Source organism: Pogona vitticeps, chromosome 15, assembly GCF_051106095.1.
Source record: "Pogona vitticeps strain Pit_001003342236 chromosome 15, PviZW2.1, whole genome shotgun sequence".
NCBI lineage: Eukaryota > Metazoa > Chordata > Lepidosauria > Squamata > Agamidae > Pogona > Pogona vitticeps.
This window is the reverse complement of record NC_135797.1, coordinates 12,730,608-12,751,943: the sequence shown is the minus strand read 5'-3', so window position 1 is coordinate 12,751,943 and position 21,336 is coordinate 12,730,608. Positions and strand designations below refer to the sequence as shown.

At 53.5% G+C, this 21,336-nt stretch overlaps 1 protein-coding gene across 2 annotated transcripts in view; it reads right to left on the bottom strand.

Moving 5' to 3' along the window:
- Nucleotides 1–1,351: 1,351 nt before the first annotated feature.
- PCNX3 (pecanex 3) overlaps nt 1,352–21,336 on the bottom strand; it is a 33,634-nt gene continuing 13,649 nt past the window's right edge. The window contains exons 17-35 of one of the 2 annotated variants that reach the window (XM_072984274.2): nt 21,196–21,305; nt 20,445–20,550; nt 19,557–19,649; nt 18,514–18,664; nt 17,385–17,532; nt 16,331–16,508; nt 15,186–15,294; nt 14,314–14,443; nt 14,119–14,177; nt 13,189–13,404; nt 12,198–12,451; nt 10,585–10,815; nt 9,707–9,813; nt 9,353–9,500; nt 7,512–7,742; nt 6,278–6,552; nt 4,851–5,047; nt 3,890–4,326; nt 1,352–2,018 (exon numbers count right to left, since the gene is read on the bottom strand). In XM_072984274.2, the coding sequence (XP_072840375.2) occupies nt 1,836–2,018; nt 3,890–4,326; nt 4,851–5,047; nt 6,278–6,552; nt 7,512–7,742; nt 9,353–9,500; nt 9,707–9,813; nt 10,585–10,815; nt 12,198–12,451; nt 13,189–13,404; nt 14,119–14,177; nt 14,314–14,443; nt 15,186–15,294; nt 16,331–16,508; nt 17,385–17,532; nt 18,514–18,664; nt 19,557–19,649; nt 20,445–20,550; nt 21,196–21,305 (3,363 nt within the window). In that variant the 3' untranslated portion in view covers nt 1,352–1,835. The remainder of the gene's footprint in view (nt 2,019–3,889; nt 4,327–4,850; nt 5,048–6,277; nt 6,553–7,511; nt 7,743–9,352; nt 9,501–9,706; nt 9,814–10,584; nt 10,816–12,197; nt 12,452–13,188; nt 13,405–14,118; nt 14,178–14,313; nt 14,444–15,185; nt 15,295–16,330; nt 16,509–17,384; nt 17,533–18,513; nt 18,665–19,556; nt 19,650–20,444; nt 20,551–21,195; nt 21,306–21,336) is intronic. The other variant, XM_072984275.2, reaches the window with a different exon arrangement.

Genomic DNA, 21,336 nt, shown 5'->3' with positions numbered 1-21,336 from the left:
GCGCACAGGCGCTTCCCAGGCGCGCCCCCCCCCTCGCCCTTCCCGGGGACGCACAAAGGGGGACGCGGTGGCGGCGATCGAGCCCTCTGGGCACGTGCAGAGCGCCGCCGGGCAGGGACACGGCCGCTGTTTGGCCTTCCAATATATATATATATTTAACCCTAATCATATTTTACAATTAAGGAGAGCCAAGCAAGGGAGAGGTGGTGCCCCCGGAGGCGAGAAGGGAAGCCCGCCAGCCGGCCTCCGGGTCCCGCAGAGCGCTTCGGCAGGCCGGGCAACTGGAGCGGGCCTTTTAAGGATGTCCCGGGGAGCCCAGATGGCACCCCCCCCCCAAATCCCCTTGTTGGGTTTTGCAGGTGGACGATGACACCGGGAGAGGGCTTTTTTAAAGAAAAAGTTCAGATTTAGCTACAAAAGCCATACTGGCCAGAAGAGGAGGTCGGGGTGACATCTCTCACCCCCCAAAAAATATACAGCCCTGGGAAAGCCACTCATTAAATCTCTGGGGGGGGCTGTGATTCTGGCACCCCTTGACTGGACCCATCCTGGGTGTCCCTCCCCTCCCATCGACCCACCCAGGGATGGGCCCCGGAGGTACTGGTTCCTCACTGGGAGGGCTGTGTGTGTGCCAATTCGGCAAGGATTTTGGCCTCCCGGTTGCCAAACAAGGCTAGGAATGGTTTGCCTCTTGGCCCCCGCCAGCCGCCTGCCATGAGCCACTCCGCTGCGTTCGAGCTGAGAAAGGCGCCCCGGGTTCAAATTCAGACATGTCACGCCCCCATTTGGCGCATGGATCGGCTTGGTGGGTTTCATGATCCTCGTAGGGCGGGAGGGGAAGCTGATCCCCCCCGCGTCAAGCGCCCGGCATCACTCGCCTCTGGGGGTCCCTTCCGGGCCCGTAATTCTATGGGGGGGGTCCCACTTCTGGAGGCGGCAGTGGGCATCACGGAAATCGGTTCCCCATCTCGGCTCTCAAATCATCATCTTAAAACCACAGAGTGTTAAAGGACCTGAGAGAGCTCGGGGGGGGGGGGGTTTAAGGTCTCTGGTTGCCGAGCCTGAGGTTGGGAATTCGAATCCTCTCCCTGTCCCTCCTTTCTGGACTCAATGATCCAGACGGTCCCGTCCCGCTCTGCTGTTCTAAGGTTATTATTAGGACGACGCCACCCCATTTCATCATGAACCATCGCACCCTTTCCTTGCCCCCCCACCGGAGTTTCTGAAACATGCCAATACTTGAGTGTCATTGCTGTGATTTTTTCCCCCCGGCATTTTTAATTTTTATACCAACCAAAAAAAAAAAAAAAAAGGCCAGGATTCCGAAGAAGTGGGGTGTAGAGAGAGAAAATAAAAGGAACAAAATAATTATTATTTTTAACGCCCCCACCCTCCCTGAAGGAACGACAACAGCGGCAGAAAGAGAATCGTGGCCCTTGAGGGGTCACCGGTAACAAACGTGGGTGTCCAAAATGGGGGTGGGTGGGGTGTCCCCGTGAACAGAGGGGGGGAAGAGACGAGGCAGGGCGGGGGGGGGGTTTCTCCTCCACCTCAAGGCCCCCAAGGTCCAAAATCAGCGAGCCTGCCCCTGCAGGCGAGTGGGAAGAAAAAAGGGGGTGAAGGACGGGGGGGGGCTCACAAGGCTGCAGCCAAAACGGGAAGGAACAGCCCCCCCTCCTCTCTTATTGCTGTCCGTGGTCCTGAAGAAAGGGAAAAGCCGGAAGCGGAGTGCGTGTTTTTTTGCCTCTCCCCTCTCCAAAGGGGGTGAGAGGAGCAGTCCGACGGGACCAGCCCGTAGTTCTCTGGGTCACGCCAAGTCCCCCACCCCCCCGCCTTCAGTACTGATGCTCCAGCAGCGGCTGCACGGCAGCGGGCCCGTCTGCTTCCCCCCGGGGACGCCCCCACTCGGAGGCGTCGGGCGTCGTTGCGCTCCCTCGGGGCTGCGCCGTGGCGGGTTCCGGAGGCACCGGGGTGGAGTCGCTGTTGGTCTCAGGAGCTGGTCCTGCAGAGGCAGGGGGCTGCGGGGGGGGGGGGGAAGAGAGAAAGCCTCCATGTTAGCATTTATTTCCAAAAAAATAAAAATAGCTGCGTTATAGAAGCGGCGCATCGCCTGCCGGCACCGAAGCACAAATAACGCTTCTTGACAATGCAGGGTAAGGGTCTCTACGGTGGTGGCTCCTTTCCAGCCGAAGACGTTGCAGTCAATTCACCCTGTGTGTTACAAAGATCTCTGATAATGTGTAGACGCAGACGACCGGAGAATTGTAGTCCATGCCGTGGGGGCCTGAGTTCGAATCCCCGCTGGGGACCCGCCCCTTTAGATGCCTCACTGACTTTGAAAGGGTTCTTATGGGGGTCCGGAAGTGGGCTGCAAATGACCGGCGCATAATAATATACCCGTGGACTTTTAAAACCACAGAATTTAACTGTCGAGGAACGTGGCTGGCTCCATCCTGCTTCTACAGTAACTAAAACAAAACAAAAAAATTAAACCCCTCCGGAGGTGGAGAAATAAATATTGCCCATCTCTCACTCGATGCTTAGATTTCCCCGCTCCTTAAGCCACCTACGAACCTGCCTTCTGCCTTTTTTTCACCCTAAACCTTTACAAGCCTCACTCCATAATATTAATTTTGTCGTAATTCCACGCCGACTGACGGTCCGCTAGTCTGAGTCTTGGATATTTACTAGGCTGGAGGTTTTATGAGGTTTTTTTTTTAAAAATAGATTCTTTCTTCTAATTCTGCTCGTCTGTTTATTTTTCGGAAGCCACCCCGAGGACGTGGCTTGTCCTCTAAACGTGCGGGATACTTGACTAAATAAATAAATGTTCTGCAGACAGCAACTGCAAACAAACTTCGGGTTTTCGAGGAAAAGGATGAGTTCTGATGGATCGGTGGAGCGTGTAAGCAGACGCTACTCATTCTCCCCTTCTTGTTAATTCTTTTTTTTTGCATTTATATCTTATAAAATCTAAGGAACGTTTGGGAATACCTTATTGGGCCATGGAGGCTGCCCGCTCTGTACGTCTTTCCCCCCCCCCGCCACCCACTCCAGGGCCGGTTGAGAATACCTGGGTCTCTCCTTCCCGCCATGCAAACACAGAGGAAGGGCCCCCCTTTTATTAGACAGCTAAAAATCAAACAATTCAGGCCAGCTTTCGCGGGATAAAAATCCCCCTCCCCTTTTTTCCAAGGCATGCAAGCAGCAGCTTGTGAGTTGGGTGGAAAAATTAATCAAGGTCCCCACAAAAATAATACATGGCCAGTTTCCGCAGGGACCATTCCCCGTAAACAGCCTTAGGGTTTCCTTCTGAAATCCAAAATCGCTCAGATCATTGTCTGCAGGCCAGCCACGGCCAAGCCCTCTCCCCTCCCCTTAGAAGGAGGACGACTAAAGCATCTTGTGTGTCCTTCTGGAGGGGGGAGGTGGAGGTGGCTTAATTGCTTTCCATTAGCCTTAATCGGATTGCCGGGGCTAAGAAGGGCTCCCCCCCCCGACTGAGCTCGGCCACCTGTCTGGGGCTGCTTATGGAGAGGTAGGCGGCTGGCCGGGCATATAAATAGGTGAGGCTCAAGCCAAGCGAACAGGAATTAAATAATATCAGTGTGACCACAGGCCAAACGTGCAAACGAGGTGGAATGCAGGGCGTGTGTTTGTGTGTGTTTGTGATTTTGTGACTCTTCTTGCCAGTAACTACGGTTAGTTTAAAAAACAAGCCAACTTCAAACCACGTTTGAACCAGAATCCACCTGATGGTGTGGAATTCTTTCTTTCCTCTGCTGAAGATGCACTTTGCACATGCTTAGGGGTTAATGCTGGGTGTGTGTGTGTGTGGCGGCTTCCGAGGAAGAGGGCAGGAAAAAGGGTACAGAGACGAGGGCCGTACCTGAGATTTCGGACTGTCCGCAACCGCCGGGGTCCCTGACGCAGCCGCTGCCGAAGGGGATAAGCAAGAGCGGTCCTTGGGGCGGGGCGGGGGGGTGGCGGGAGAGGCGTCCGTCTCGCCGCCCCCCAGCCCGTTCAGTCCTTTGCGGCTGGCCAGGCTCCATTTGCCGCAGAGCCCCTCGTAGGCGAAGGCGGAGGGGTTCCCGAGATCCGGTCGGAGAGGCAGAGGGGCACGTCCCGTCCCCTCGGCCACCGAAGCCAAGGAGCCGGCGCACGAGAGCTGGTTTCCTAAGAAATGCGGCCCGGGGGGCCAGGAGGCGGCCGGCGTCGGCGGGGGGCGTCCTTCGCCCGGGTTCAGCGCGTGGACTGTCGGGGGCGGGGGCTGGACCAGCCAGCTTTGACTCAGAGGAGGAGGAGGAGGAAGGCCCGGTTCCGGTTCTGCGGAGACAAGAAGAGTGCTTTTAGCAGGTCGGAGGAAACACACGGGCCCTCGATTATTTGCAGGAGAGATCCCTCGTTCCTTTTCCGAACATTTCATATCCACGAGACATCGCTGGGCCACGGAGCCCTCCACACACCGACGGCGAGGCCCCCGGGGGGCCATCTGACAGAAAGAACCACATTTCTAAACATGCACAGACCGGATCGGCTGGGCCGGACAGCAACGGATACCGTGGAACCTGTTTATGTGCGGGATCGGCATCCACGGACTCATCCGCTTAGAAAGAGTCGCTAACCACATTACGTATAGTGTTTGCTATTATAAGAGCATTGGTTATAAGCTCCCTACCGTTGCGCTCACTTCCATCTTTAAAAAATATACGGTATATTTCTAAGATTTTCCTTTTAATCTTTTCAAACTTCTGAGACCGCGGAGAAGCGAATCAGCGGATACCGATACCGCAGATATGGGGGGATGCTACGGCCTTTCCACATCTCCCAGTGCGAGCAGGATGCCTTACCCGTCTGAGGTCGGACGGCAGGAACCGCCGGTTCGGCCGGGTTCGCCGCCCCGAGTCCCACGCTGTGGATGAGGGATCCCGGAACTTGAGACCCGTGCGCCGTGGGGTTATTGCTGAGAGAGGAAGATCCGCCCCCGCAGTCCGAGTCCTCGATGTTCCCGCCGCTGTTACAACCGGCCCCGCAGCCTTTCTGCAGCCTGTCGGGGGGAGGAGAAGAAAAAAAGAATCAGGCAGAGCTGAGTTCAGGCGGCAGAAATGCAGTTGCAGGCTTCGCCCCCCTCCCTCTCGGCAACGTGCCGTTGGCGTCTTCCCCTTCCTGGCTGAAATAAGCGCTTTGGGGCAAATAACAAAACACAAAATAAAAAAAAAAACATTCTGGTGAAAAACAAAACAGAAAAAAAAGCTCCTGATGGATCAACTAATAGCGTTAATACAGTAGATCCCCACTATCTGCTGATTCGCTTATCTGCAGGCTGAAAATTCTAAATTAAAAAACGCAAGATACCAATTTATACCGTATTTTTCACACCTTAAGACGCACTTTTTTCCCACAAAACAGGGGGTGGTGGAAAGTCTGTGCGTCTTATGGAGCGAAGAAAACAGATTATATTTTCCTGTTTTCTTCTCCTAAAAAAATTGGTGCATCTTATGGAGCGAAAAATATGGTACTTATTTCCATGATGTATTTAACAGAACTGGCCAACAGAGGGAGCCAGAGGCCATGCAATGCATAGCATTTAATTATTTCCACCGGTTTCAACATCTGCAAAAGGGGGGGGGAGGCTTGGAACTGATCCCCAGCCGTTATTGTGGCATTCTCTTGTAATAATAATAATATGGTTGCTTTGGCTATCCCGCTTTTCCTTTACTGAGCCCGGAGTGGCTCTCCTCCTTCCCATTGTAAACTCACAGCAATAACCTTACAAAGTAGGTGAAAAAGAAAAAAAATTATATATTTGCTTATTTAACGTATTTTGATCTCGCTGTTCTCCTTGAGAAGGACTGAAAGCGGTTGACATCATTAAAAGAATATTTAAAGCCTAAAAACAGTCAGGATATAGACGCTGAAAGAGGATCAAACACACACACACACACAAGGGGGGAAAAGTGACACCAAAAACACGCATTCCAAGCAGTACAGCACAAACCACCCATTTAAAAACCCCACTCAAGCAGCCCGTCACTGAAGGAAAAGCTTGCCTGGAGAGAAAGGGTTTTGCCTGCTTGAGGAAGGCCAGCCAAGAGGGAGGGAGTGGCAGGGAGTTCCAATGACCCGCCCCATGTCGCTGAACGAACTTCGCGCCGGAGGAGGGAAACTCACAGAGGGGCCCGCTTTCCGAATCCAGTTTAAAACCCAAAGGTAAAGGGCGGAAGGGCTTCCGCGTGGCCGACGGCGCGAAGGGGAGCCCCCGTCCGGCGGCTCTTACCTCTCCCAGCTGTGCATGAACCACGCCGAGAGGTTCTGCAGGCTGACCGGGCCCCCCCACAGCGAGCGCAGCTGGGGGTGCCCGCCGGCGTACGAGGTGGTCAGCGGGGAGACGTAGATGGGGTACCCGATGGGCTGGTCGCAGGAGGAGTTGATCATGTTCCGGAGGGCCTGCTTGGCGTTCTGGATGCTGCCGCGCTCCGGATTCCGGTTCCGGAGGAAGACCAGCTCTTGCTGCTGCCCGGCCCACAGGCCCCGCACGCACTCCCGGTTCACCTGGAATGGGGGGGGGCAGAGGTTGGAGGGAGAGGAAGGGGCGGGGGAAAGGAGACAGATGTGTCATGCTGTGACACGAGGACAGAGAAGAGATTGCTGGTCTGCCGGACCCACACACACACACACACACAGGAAGGGAAGGAAGCTCGGCCGAAAGGGAAATCCATCCGTGCATTCATTTATAGTAGCACCTCCTTATCCACGGGGAATGGGTCCCAAGCCCCCCCGCGGATGCTGAAACACGCGGACTCTAGCAAACGCCGTTATAATAGGGACTGCTATGCATCTGGCTCCCTCTAGTGGCCGGTTCTTGGAACGTCATATTTAGAAATAAACGTTTCTAGGATCCTTCTTATAATTTAAATATTTTCAGATGGCGGGTAAGTAGCTTTGCTCTCTGGCTGGGGAGTCAGAGGCTGGGAGTTTGAATCCCCACTGGGCCTCTCGGGGGGGGGGAAGAGCCAGCCTGGGGGGCTTCGGGTCCGTTGGACTCCGTCCCAGGGCTCCCCCTGGAAAGGAAAAGGGAAACCACTTCTATGTACGGTGTCCCCCCTTATCCACAAGGATCAGTACCTGCTGATTCATTCATCCAAGCTCTGGAAATATTAAAAACACTAAAAGAAAAATCCCCAAAATATATGTTTAACCATGACGTTAGCAGGACTGGCCACTAAAGGGACTGAGATAGTGTTCCTTGTTTTCTCACATCCGCAGAGGATGTGGAAACCGATTCCCCGCGGATACGGAGGTTCTAATCTATAAGTTCACTAGAGAAATAACAAGTCCATTTTCCATGATGTCATTATCAGACCCAGCCACGAGAGGGAGCCAGAGACCACGCAACGTAGTAGAGCATTCGCTATGATAATAGTGTTTGCTCTCATCCGCGTTTTCCAGTATCCGCGGCAGGGAGAACGGCCACCACCGGGGCGGAAGAGGGGAAGGTCGGGAGCGCCCACCTTGATGACCCGGAACCCGAGGTAGCGCTTGTTCAGCATGATGATCTTGTACTCGTCGCTGGCGTCGTCCATCACATGACGCAGGGCCAGCAAGGAGGGGGTGTTGGTGAGGATGGCGCTCCGCCAGGCTGGGTCGCCCTCGTGGGAGATGACCATCTTCTCCTCGTTGGACCGGATGGCGTCGTACAGCACCGCCGGGTCGTCGTACTCGTCCGGGGAGGTGAAATGGTCCTTTAAAAAAACAGAGGCAGCGGAAAAAAGAGGCGGTCAGGATTTTTCAAATACTGGAAAGGCAGCCGTCCAGAGGAGAGGCAGGATCGGTCCTCGATCCTCCGAGAGCGCCAAACACGTCATAAAGGACTCAAGCGGCAGGAAGCCCAGTTTAGACTGAATATCAAGCATCACTTCTTAACTGTCGGAGCGGTACGACAATGGAATCGTGAACTGAAGGTGGATTGGGTGGAAGGGCCGCTGAACTCGAACACGGTCCCCAGCGGCCGACCGGAAAGGCCCACAACAGAGCAAGTGATCTCTTCCCCGGCTCAGATCCCAAGCCTTGAAAGAGCCGCCGGGAGCCTTTCTCTGCCCCCCCCCCCCAATCATTTTAAAGCCTTTTAAAGCCATGAAAGTTGGCCACCTATCCCTGGATTCTTTTTTTGTGGAAGCCAATTCTAGAGGGTCAGCCGCCCTAGATGAAACCAAGCCCGGACTCTCTCTCTCTCTGGAGGCAAAAAAAATATTGAAACAGAGGCTGTCCTGGGAGCACCGCATGAGAAGGCAGGATGGGCCGGGAAAGGCCATTAGGGTGGATGGAAGGCAGTAGGAGAAGAGGAAGACCCCCATTACGAGATGGGCGGACTCAGTTACAGAAGCCACAGGCTTGAGTTTGCAAGAGCTGAGCTGGGTGGCTGAGGACTGGACACGTTGGGAAGTCGCCGTGAATCTGGGGTGACGTGGTGGCAGACAACAAACTATGCCCTATGGGGAAAGCAGGTCATCCAGGGGCCTTCCTGTGCCCCTGGCGGCTCCACTCAATTATTAAAAATATAAAAACGTCTTCTATTTTTAAAGGTACAGTGGTGCCTCGCTTGATGAGGATAATTTGTTCCGTTGAAATCGCTGTTAAGCGAAATCCTTGTCAAGCGAAACGAAAAAGCCCACTGAAATGCACTGAAAACCGGTTCAATGCGTTCCAGTGGGCTAAATACTTCAGCGTCAAGTGAAGATTCTCCATAGGGGTGGCCATTTTCGGTGCCTGTAAAGCGAGGAATCTGTCCTAAAGCACAGCAGAGGGCCATTTTGCACAGCGGGCGGCCATTTTAGAGCCGCCGATCAGCTGTTTTAGAATCATAGTCTAGCAAAAAATCGGTTCCCCAATCATCATCAAGTGAAATTTCCCTATCTAAACATCGTTTTGCGATCGCTATTGTGACTGCAAAAACCTCATCGTAAAGCGGATTCGTCGTTTAACGAGGTAATCGTTAAGCGAGGCACCACTGTATTTCAATAAGCTGACTTGCAGCCGCAAGGTGCCTGTGAAGGGGCCGCCTGCTTTTCGCCAGTTAGAAAGGGACCTACCAGGAGGGGTGGAAAACCTGGGGATTGTGTTGAATATTAGCCCTAGAAGGTACCAAGTTTTTCTTTTTTAAAAACTGGAGCGCCCTGTGGCCAAGGGGCCTCTGGAAGCGGCTTCCTTCTCTTGGACGTGAAACAGATCTTGGTTAAAAAAAAATTTTATAAAAGCAAAGCGTGATGCTTCTATGCCACCCTGTAGTGTTTTTAAAGCATCCTTTCTGTGGCTTGCACACAACGGGGAGTGTGCAAGGGGGGGGTGAGCCCACCTGATGGAGCTTGAGGGACATGCGCACGCCGGGCGCCACCACCTGGTGGAGGAGGTCCATGTCGGCGAAGACCCATTCGTCGCGGGGCGAAGTGATCCGGAAGTCGCCCTTGAAGAGGGCGTGCAAACCGTACAGGAAGGGCTCCAGGCTGCAGAGAGAGAGAGAGAGAGAGAGAGAGAGAGAGAAAGGCGTTCAGGCAGGGCCGCCCCGGAGACAACGTCTTGCAGGCAGCTGCCTAAACTCAAAAGCCGATCCTGATCCGGCCCCCCTTCCCTAACGGCCCTGGTTCTTGCACCGGCGCAGCTAGAGGCTGGGGCGAAGGGCCTCCCCCTCCCACCCCGAGGCTGATCTCACCTGGCAGACATGCTGTGCGAGGCGGTGCCCAGCGCCCGCCGGCCCAGGATGCAAAGGCCGAAGCAGAGGGTGACGAGAGGCGAGTTCCAGTCTCGGTCCACGGGCTGCTAGGAGAGAACGACGCGTTACTACCGGACCTTTTGCTCCTTCTCTCTGCCCGCTGAGATAACTGATTTTTACAGCCCATTTAAGGGAATTAATTGCCCAAGAATGACCCGATTCATTCACTGCCTGCCGTCCGGGCAATTCTGGAATTATTTGGAAATATTAAAGGGGCTTCTGAGTAAATTCCTCTGATCTTACTATAAAGCAAACCAGGCCCCGAGTTTAGCACAGAAGAACAGCGTACAACTGAACTAAAAACCACGAAAGGCCCCAAAGGCCAACCATCTTAGTTTTATTGCAACCTTGCTGGTTTCGCTGGGCTGGGCTGGCTGTCAATCAATCCAGCCCGGACCAATGGCCCCCGCCCTGCCTCGGAACTCAAAAGGGAAGCCCGCCTCTCTGCTCTGTGCCTCTTTCGTCTCTCTCCCGAGTCTGCTGGCAGGCCGTTCCGTGGCAATTCACGAAGCCCTTTTATGCCTTCTCTTGCTCACGTCTCGCAGGAACGTAACTGAGACCGTAAGTGCCAGTGGATGAAAAGGAAAGGGGTGGGTTGGTTGACTCTGGGGAACCCGAACCTCATTGTACTCTGCGCGTGCCTGCCCTTCCGATGCGCAGCGAGAGAAATTTAACCAGAAATTCCAAACTCTGCAAAAGACGGCGAGCGAGCAAAGCACCTGGTCCCGGGTGCAAGGACCCAGACTTCCCAGCAGAGATTTAAGGCAATAGAAGCCGGCCACTCCCACGCATTGGCTTTCCCCTCTCCCCTGACGCACCTTCTCCCGGCGCCCGGCACAGTACTGGATCCAGTCCAGGTAGACGTTGCAGAAGGAAGCCAGGGTGATCCCCACCATGCGGTGGTCGTAGTCCTCGTCAATGTTGAGGTTGAAGGTGGGGTCGCTGTCGGCGTAGTTCAGGGAGGTGCAGGGCCGCAGCGCTTCCTGGATCCCCTCGTTACCCATCCACTCCTCCAGCTTCGGAGAGCACGTCACATAGTAGATGATGCTCTGCCGGGGGGAGCATTGCAAGGGGGGGGTGGGGTCAGGAAGAGATGGGGAGGGGAGGGGGGCATTAAGATCCCAATAGACACCTCTTCCACCGTCGAAAGACTGGCCTGTGAAAGCTCACATGAAAATATAGTAAGACTCCTGTATGTTTTTTGGGGGGGAGGAATTGGCTCCAAGCTTCCCCCGCAGATGATGAAAACCCTTTGGTTCTAGTGAACGCTATTTTAATACCAAGTGCGATACATAGCGTGGTCCCTGTTTCACTTTCGTGGTCTGTTCTGCTAATTCCCTTTTTAGAAATATATATTTCTAGAGCTTTTAATATTTTCAGGCTGTGGATAAGCAAATCAGTGGATACCGATCCCGTGGATAAGGGGGTCCTACTGTACAGCAATTAGTCTTTAAAGGCTAAACATGCTTCTGTCTTCTTTATTTGGGTGGGAAAGCGGTCGTTGGACCATACCCCCCCACATCTAACCGGCATAAGTCATAGCAGTGGCTGATGGGAGTTGTAGTCTAATCTGGAGAGACACCACCGCCTCCCTACAGATTGTGGTTTCAGACTTGGCCCAGAAAGACTGGATTCAGCTCCGTCTTGGGCTCACTTGCTTTCCCCCCGAACATTTTTGACTCATGGCTCGCTTGACTCAGTGGCCACTGGCACAGCAGCTCCCGATTGGGATCCTTTGGGGTGGTGGGGGAGAAGGGGAGGGAAAGACCACCTGAGTAGTACAGTAGGGCCCCCTACTTGCGAGATCGGTATCCACTGATTCACTTATCGGCTGAGTGAAAATATTAAATTCATATTTATACATATTTCTAGGGTGCATTTAGCACAACCGGCCACTAGGAGGAAGCAAACACCATGCAATGTATAGCATTCAATACGGTACAGTAAGACCCCCCCATCCGAGAACAACGGTTTAAAAGGTCCACACGGACACTAAAAAAACCGTGGAATATAGTGAACAAACAGGGTCTTAAGAGTGGACTTCTGTGGAGTCACACAACGACTGTTTCCTGCATGGGATTCACAGAGGCCACGGTGAAGAAACTATTATAATAGCAAATACTATGCCTAGCATAGTCTCTGGCTCCCTCTAGTGCCCAGTTTTGGTCATGACAACATGGGACATACTGCCCTAGCAAATCCTTAGCCTGGTCTCTGGCTCCCTCTAGTGCCCAGTTCGGGTAACAGCTTCATTGTTAAAAACCTATACATTCGGCGTTTCTCTTTTCAGACCGTGGAAAAGCGAATCAGCAGATACCGATGCTGCAGATAAGAGGGAACCATGGCCATAAGGGGAGGAAAGAAAGCGGGGTGAACCCCCGAGAGACCCCGTCCTGAAGGGAGGGTCAGCCCTCAGAAGCCCCGAGCTCACCTTGACGTAGTAGGTGATGAGGATCTTGCGCAAATCGAAGACCTGGAGCATGGAGGCGGCGTTGTTGTCGCTGATGCTGTAGCCTTCGAGAACGTACTTGGTGGCCGCCACCTCCCAGGCCAGCCAGCGCTGCCCGAAGGCCGCGTTGAAGCTCAGCATGTGGGGCAGGTGGCCCGGCTCGCAGCAGCAACATCCCTCGTCCTCCTCCACCCCTTCGGTGATGGCCTCCACCTCTCGCTGCTGGCAGTAGGTACCTGGGGGGAAAAAAAGGAAGCGCCTGCCCCGTGAGTCTGCCGGTGGGGATCCCAGGCTGCTGTAGACCCTGGAGGGTAAGGGGGTCCCAGAATGGATCTCCAGTTCTGGCTCTGGAAGGCACTGGGAGGACTGGATTCTCTCCTCCCCTCAGTCAATGCAGAAATTGGGACACCCCATATCTGCAGGGAAACGGTTCCACGCCAACCCCTGGCAGAGGCTGAAAAATGCAGAACGCTGTTTTAATGAAAAATGCTATGCAGTGCATGGTCTCTGGCGCCACCTCATGGCCAGTTCTGGTAATGGCATGATGGCCATCTATTTCTCCAGCGAACGCTATCCTGTGCTTCCAGGGGAGAAAAACCCTCTTTTTGAACTTAGAAATCAGGGTGGTTGCTTTTAGAAGCCTTCAAGTGATGCGTCCCTTCCTGCTGGGTCCTTGCAGAAAATCCTCGGCGGGAGAGCCAGGAGGAGCAGTATTAATCCGTGGTTTCCCTTCCTAGCAAAAGGAACCGTCGGCTTGGTTCCTGGGCTCACGCCGAGGAACGGCTGTGATGCCCAAACTGTGGCGGGGCAGGAAAAATGGTCACCCGTTGGCTGGAGATGGCCTACCCCATTTTTAGGTCAAGAGCCCCCTAGTTTAACAGCAAACCCCCTGGTTTTAGAGGCAGAATGCCCTATGGGATTTCAGCCGCACCTTCTGGGCTGGGCCGGGTTTCCCCTCCGCTGAGACACTCACCACGAAACTCCAGGCCTCGCAGCTGGAAGGTGACCAGACCGTTGCCGATCTCAATGAGGTGCACCAGGGCGTTCAGATAGTCGGACGCCAGGATGAAACAATCTCCAGTGGTGTAATTGCCCCATCGCCCCAGCAGAAGGTCCCCGCAGAGAGTGTGCTGCAGGGAGCGCGTGAGGTGCTCGTAGAAGATGGAGTTCAGGTTGTTGTCATCCGCACCTGCCAATACACACACACACGCGCGCACAAAAATATACACAAATCCAGACATTGCGGGCAAAAGACGTTTTAATGGTTGAAGAAACCATTCAAGGAGAGACTGTGAGAGTAATTTACACTTTAGTCTCGTCAAGCCTGTGCGCTGGTTAGGGAAGTCCACCATCTAGTGACTGAGGATGGTACTGCAGACTTCAAACTCCAGAGATGTTTAAATTTACTGTGGGTCTTTTCTGCTTCCTTACTAGCAATACATACATTCTTTCACTGCTTTAATTGACAGCCAGGTAGAGATGAGGAAAAGAGCACAGCGATTTATAGTAACAAAGGGAACTGTTTGTCTGAGGCACAGGTTCAAAACCAGGGAATCCAGACACCTGAAACTTGGCATGTCTATGGCAAGGAACCCTAGGAGGGGGTTTTTTTTTGGTGGTTATTTGGTTTCTAAAATACATCAGCTCATAATAAATTTGAGCATCTCTTAGTCTGAAACCTGCAGTACCATTGTCAGTCACTAGATGGTGGACTTCTCCAACCAGCACATAAGCTTGCATGTTGATACAGTTTGATGCTACAGGGCGGTAGTTGGAGGAACAAAGGTATATGGATTGGCATTTCCACCCTGCTTATACTTTTATAACTGGGGGAGGAAGCTGATTAATATGCATCCCACCCCGCACGAACATCTCCACTTGCAGGTACGACCTTAAAACACACCTGGGTTGCGGTCCAGCTGTGTGGCCAGTCGCGTGTTCGAGTGATCCACTCTCTTGGTGCTGAAGAGAAGGGACGACACAGGTTAAATTTATACACATGCAAGAATCTTGCAAGGCCAGTTCAGGACATAAACCGCTCGGTGTTGATGCTAAAACAAATCCAGCTCCGAGCCTCATCCACTAACTCGTCACTTACTTATAGTCCCGTTCCCAGAACTTGACGGGGCGAGCGTACGACATGACGAAGACGGCGCTGCCCAGGAGGGGGTTAAGAGGGGTGGAGAAGAGGGCAGAGAGAACAGCCTGGACAAACAGCATCGCTGAATCTGGGAACAACAGTGGTCAAGGAAACACTGGCACCATATTTAAAAACAAAACAAAAGCATTATAAGAAATACGTGTCTCCCAAGGTGTGTTACCAGAACCAGCCACTAGAGGGAACCAGAGACTATGCTATATAGAGAGTTTGTGATATCCACAGTTTCTGGTAACTGCGGGGTGAGGTGGGGGCTTGGAATTGATCCCACACCGATATCGCTATACTATATTCCGCCCTTCTCTTCTCAACTTGTGCAGTGCCAGAGAACACCATCTAAGTAACGCACTGCAACACTATGATTTTTCGCCAAGGGACAGGACACATAGACCCAGCCAAGAGCAACCTACGTACGAACCCCATTCTTCAAGGAAAGAAATTCTTCTTTAAACCGTTTAGGCTGCGTCCGCCCTGACCCCTGGGAAAAGGAAGCCCTATAAGATCAGGGATTCCCAGTCATGGGTCCGCAGATGTTCCTGGATTAAAACGAAAGCCTTCGCCACCAGCTGTGCTGGCCAGGATTTCTGGGAGTTGTAGTCCAAGAACCTCCAGGGACCCAAAGTTTGGGAAGCACAACTGGGAAAAGCGAGCAGGTCCAGTCCTGAATCTGCAGCTGATTTACGAGATGCTTTCGGTCCCCCCCCCCCCCCCGTTGGCGAGGAGAGCCGTTTCTCTTCACTCCATGCGTCGGGGAACCCCCCTTACGCCCACCACCTCCACCCCTCGGGCCGCCCCCCACGGCGAAAGGATACGAGGGACGGCGAAAGGCTGCGCAAAGGCATGGAATGCCGAGCCCCACGTAATCTGCCACGGGGCGATGTAGGTGAGCACGAAGCGCAGCTTGTATAGGAGATCCCAGAGCTGAGGGGAAAGAGAGGGGGAAACATATAACAAGGGGTCACGTCCTCAAAGGACCCCATCGTTCCAGAAGACGGGATTTCTTCTCTTCCACACCTGCTGAAGTCCTTCAGAATCAAGCAGCCGAAACGGAACGAAACACAGTGAAACAAAGGGAAATAAAATACAGTCGTGCCCCGCTTAACGATTGCCTTGCTTAACGAGGAAATCGCTTTATGATGAGGTTTTAAATGATGGTCTAAATGGGGGAATTTCGCTTAGCGATGATTTTCGCTTTACGACGATCAAAAACAGCTGATCGTCGGGTTTCAAAATGGCCTTTGGCTGAAGAAAATGGCCCCCGCTGTGCTTAGGGATGGATTCCTCACTGCACAGGCATGGAAAATGGCCAACCCTATGGAGGATCTTCGCTGGACTGTGAGTTTTCAGCCCATTGGAACGCATTAACCAGGTTTTAATGCATTTCAATGGGCTTTTTTATTTCATTTGACAATGTTTTCGCTCTACAGCGATTTCTCTGGAACGAATTAACATTGTCAAGCGAGGCACCACTGTAAATGAAACCAAAACCACCAGCCTGAATCATATCTTCTCACTACCAAACAGGCTGGTCCCCGATCCAGGCAGCTCCTGAGATGTACTCTGTCTGCCTCCTATTTATGTATGAATAAATTTGCGTACATTCCCATGGATTCCTTCGTTTTAAAAAGTTACAGCCCGCCGCTCTACCCACTACGTGACCCTGGATGCTAAATCAGTTCGCGATGCTTGGAACGTTCACCCCAGTTCAGGGACGGCAAACCCTTAGCACTGCTGATGCCGCGGGACTACAATGCACATTGTCCTCGGCCACTGGGTCTCTGAAGCCCTACAACCTCTGGGGGGACCCCACAAGCTCCCGATCGCCAAGCCCCTCGAACCTTCCGGGGGAAGCTGAGGTCCAAGGGGAAGCGGCCGGCTGGTATGCCCTGAGGTTCCCCCGTCTGGCCCAAAAAGGAGACCTGACCCCCTCCCGCTGCCCCTGGGGTCCCCATCATACCTTGCTGAAGAGGATGGACATGACGAAGTAGTCGGTGAGGAAGCCCTCGGAGTACTGCTTGTAGTCGAACTGGAAGAAGAGGACGGTGAACCCCAGGGTGACGTATTGGTGGGGCGGGCAGCAGAAGGAGCACCTCAACAGCTTCATCCCGGCCACGGTGAGGAGGAGGGCTCGGCAGCTGTGGGGGGGGCGGCGGAGGGGAGGGAGGGAAAAAAACGGAGAGCGGAATAGGTTGGCAACGGGTCTACCCTTCCCAACGCACAAACAGCCCCAGAGAGAGGAGCGAGTTTCTCGTGCGCTGTGCTTTCCGCGCCAAAAGTGTCCTCTCAGGAAGCGCCTCCCCCCCCGGGGGAAAAAAAGCAAGAGCAGAGAGGCGAGAAGGTGTGGCGTCGAGGATCCGGCCGGAGTCCTTCGCTCCCTCTGCCCAGGAGTAAGAGAGAAGCCGACAGAAAGCAGCAATTCTGCTACGGTTCTTGAAAGGCTGCACGCTATGTTCCCTACAACTATCCTGACCGGGTTTTCCGCTACAGCCCATATCCGAACGTTGCAGGATCACAGCAAACACTAGACGTACGTATTTTCAACAATGCGTTACCAGAACTGGCCCCTAGAGGGACCGACGCGTCCTTCGACAGCAAGCATGCCTAGCACACATCCTCCGGCTCCTTCTAGTGGCCAGTTCTGGTAATGACATCGCTCGCTCTTTTTGATTACGTCCGGATGACATTGACATTTCTGGCATTTTTCTTTTAATGTTTTTTAATATTTTCAAGCCGTGGATAAAGTGAAACCAGGGGATTCTGATATTGTGGATATGGGGGTTCTACCGTATCTGAGAGGTTCAAAGGGTGGGTGGTTCTTGCCAGCTCCCAGTGAGATTTCATGGCTGGTCGTACAGCGGGGGGAACCCAGGTGGGGAACCCCCGGGGGGGAACCTTGAGAGCGAGCAGGGGGGCCGTGCTGAACTGGGCCTCTGGAGACCTGGGTTCGAATCCCTTCCCCCACCGTACGGACCAGGCAGCCGCCTCCGAGGAAGGGTGCGAGCGACACCTACTAGATGCAGATCTTATCCTGGCGGGGACCGCTGACGGAGTGGGCGTCGATGGTCAGGGCGTTGAGCACCACGGCCGGGTAGATGAAGTATTTCTCCACGCACTGGAGCCAGGCGTAGAGCTTCTCAAACCACATCAGTTGGGCAGCACCTGAGAAACGAAAGGGAAGGAAGGAAGGAAGGAAGGAAGGAAGGAAGGAAGGAAGGAAGGAAGGAAGGAAGGAAGGAAGGAAGGAAGGAAGGAAGGAAGGGAGGGAGGGAGGGAGGGAGGGAGGGAGGGAGGAAGAGCAGATGAGAGCCTTAGCTCAGCAATAAATTTAGGAGCTTACCCATTAACCATTAGTCTATCAGCTTCGGGGTAAGCAATCCCCGGCAAGCCAGATTTTCAACCCAATCCCTTTCCAGGGGTCACACCAAGCCCGGAATCAGCCAGAAATTGCAACAAGCAAACAAAAGGGTGGGGGGAAAAATCTCAAAATCGTAAGTACAGTGGGACCCCCTTATCCGTAGGATCAGGATCCGCTGATTCACTTATCTGAGAAAAATCCTAGAAAGATATACGTCTAAGGATGAAGTTACCAGGGCTGGACACGAGAGGGAGCCGGAGACCATGCTATTATGGACAACCTTTGCTGTGAAGAGGGTGTTTGCTACTATCCACATTTTTCAGCATCTGCTGAGGGGCTACTCTGGGAATGATGGGGAGTCGAATGCAATGAAAGGGCGCCTGGTGCAGGGTGGTCAACCCTTGGGAGTCACAGTGCCGGTTTTGAACCACACACATACGTAGACAAACCGATCTATGCTGTCTTGAAAAGGTGACGTTCTCTTAATTTCACGTTTTTGCTTTGGCTTTTTCCCAATCTGGAAAGTCACTCCCGGTTTTGAGAAAACCAAAGACATCTGCCCCTCTCTTCGTTGTTGATATATATATATATTTGGGGGATTTTTCTTTAACGTTTTAAAATATGTTCAGTGAATACTGGTCCTGTGGATACAGAGGTTCTACGGTACGGGGATTCTCCCAGCCAGGGCAATCTGGCCTCCTCTTTCCCTGCACCGCTGGGATTCGTGCTCAAGACATGCACGCGGGCGCTGGTGCACCGCCACCCCCACGACCTCTGGCACTTACTGCGCACTTCGAACTGGCTGTACTCCCGAGGCTTCAGCACCGGCTGCGACAGGAAAAACCAGGGTAGCTGCTTCCTCAGCTGGGGCAGGAGGTAGTGGGTCACCAAGCCGACCAAGCCCGCCAGGGCGTAGAGGACGTAGCCTAGGACAGACTGAGAAGAGCAGAATGAGAAGGGGGGAAGGAAGGAAGGAAGGAAGGACGGATCCAGAACCGGCGCCTGCTCCCAGGCTGTGGAACGCCCCGTCCATGGGAAGGCAGATCCTTCCCCCCACCCCACCCCGCTTGCTGTCCTCTGGGTTCAGGGGGTTTCATGGCCCCTGGAGAGCAGGCGTTCGAATCTCCCACTCCTGGCCTCCGCGGAGAAGAGACAGCTAGGGCTGCCCCCGGAAGTTAAAGGAACAGGAAGCTACGTCTGTTGAATTGTTTTATTTTTAATGTGTTGTTTAGCCGCCCAGAGTGGTCAACGGATCAGATGGGCAGGATATACATGCAATAAATAAATAAAGGAGTCTTCTCTACCTCGAAAAAACCCTGGAAAGGGCTGCTAAAAGCCGGAATTGACTCGAACGGCAGGCAAAGGGCGTCTGTGGGAGATGCTGTGCTTTTTTCCATTATTTATTTATTTATTTATTTATTTATTGGACCTATATTGATTGATTGATTGATTGATTGATTGATTGATTGATTGATTGATTGATTGATTGACTGACTGATTGATTGATTGGACTTATATACCGCCCCATAGCGCTACAAGCACTCTCCGGGCGGTTTACAATTTTTAATTATACAGGCTACACATTGCCCCCCCCAGCAAGCTGGGTACTCATCTTACCGACCTCAGAAGGATGGAAGGCTGAGTCAACCTTGAGCCAGCTACTATTATCGCCTACTATGCTTTTAAGTCCTTTGGAAAGTATGTTTATATGAGTTTGCACTGGATCAGGTTTAGCACGACCAGCAGACGCCTGCGGAGGCAGAGTGGGGATCCCCTGAATGTCACCGCCCTGCCCTGCCCTCCTCCATCCCTTCCCCCCCCCGGGTACCTCGAGGGCGATGAAGACGGTGCTCGCACTGATGGCGAAGGTCAGGACGGCGATGACCAAGCACATGACCAGGTCGGAGTGAAGGATCTCCCGCTGGGTTGGGGGAGACAAGGAGGAGGAAGTGAGAGTCCAAGACATTTTGACTGGCAACCTGTTGGCAAACTCTGAGCCACCGTATCAGATGGAGAAATCCCTGCCTTGCCATTAGAGTAGGACACACACACACCCCCAAATATCTGCCGGAGATGGGTTCCCAGCCCCTGAGGATACTGAAAACTGCAGATAACAGCGAACACTATCTACCAGTAAAAGAAAAAACAGAATTTTTAAAACATGCATTACCAAAACTGGCCACTAACTGGCGCCAGAGACCATGCTATGTATTCTTCACTAGCAAGTATTTATAGTAGAGTCTTTGGGCCCCCCCTCTGGTGGCCAGTTCTGGTAATACGTGGCAGAAACAAATATTTCTGGGTTTTGTCTTTTCTCATGCTATGATTAGCGTTTGCTATTATCCACGGTTTTCAGCTTCTGCGGGGGAACTTGGGAACAATCCCCCACGGACACAGGGGCCCAACTGTACTTCCAAGTTCGACTTGATACCCTGAGATTGGAGCTAGGACTGTCTACTTAGACATCAAAGCCCCCTGTCCACTGAGCTACACTGCCACCTTGGTTGATTCTGCAGTAGCCGAGTCCTGTTGTACGCCCTTCTCAGCCTCTCTCCCACAGACCATCCCCTTTTACAGCAGCGTCCGACCCATGCCAGGCTTCATCTCTACGCCATTCCCACCGCGACTGATCTACCGGTGTCAGAAGCCGGTACCTTCCCCCGGGAGGTCAGAATATTCTCCACCCCTTAAGTTAATTACTCTTCCCGGCTCTCACCACTGAACTGCGCAGCTTCTCAGGGAGCGGATCCTTAACCCCGACCGGAGGGCTTTCCAGGTTGCGATTGTCGAACTCCGGGAAGAGCTTGGTCCGTATCAACGACCTAGAAAGAGAAGGGGAAGTGAGGGCTGAGAATCACCCTGGCCATCTCGAGCCGTCTCAAACCAGCCACAGAGAACCCTCCGCTCCCCCTCCGGCTTTGAAAGCAGGGAGGAGATCCCCTGGCTTGTAAGGATAACCTGGTCACAAAACAGCAAGAACCTGACCCACACAGGGGTTGTTGTTGTGTGTGTGTATGTGTGTGCCCTATTTATTCTCTCTCTGGGAAAGCAAGCCGGGTGAAACGGGATCCCTGCGTTGCCTCTGATCAGGGATCACACCACGATCAGAGATCTCCAGAGAACCATCGCTGGCGCTCACCGACCAGATGGGGAAGACAAGGAACGCGTGAATTTCACCCTAGTGAGAGAGGCAAGGGACCCGTGGCCCTTCTCGGCCCCCCCGAGACTGAACACAGGCAGGAGGGAAGAGGCTGCGGGGGAGTAGATAGACGCTCAGCCCCTTTCCTCCTTCTGACTGCCCAAGTCCAGGGGAAACCGGCAACCGTTGGGAGCAAAGGACGTCCTGACCCATTAACGGGAAGGAAACTGCAGCCCGTGGGCCACCCCGCCCACATGTCTTCCTTCCTCCCCGAGGCCACCACCGCGTGCCGTCCGCCTCCTTCCCTCCCACGCCGTGGCCTACGTACCAGAGGACAGTGGGGTCGCTGCTCTGGCGGCTCAGGTGGTACGAGAGGGCCACGAGGAGGCCACAGAAGACGGAGAAGAGGACAGGGACGTGCTGGTCGCCCCACGGCGCCTGGAAGGGGGAAGCCAAGCGGCGATGGTCA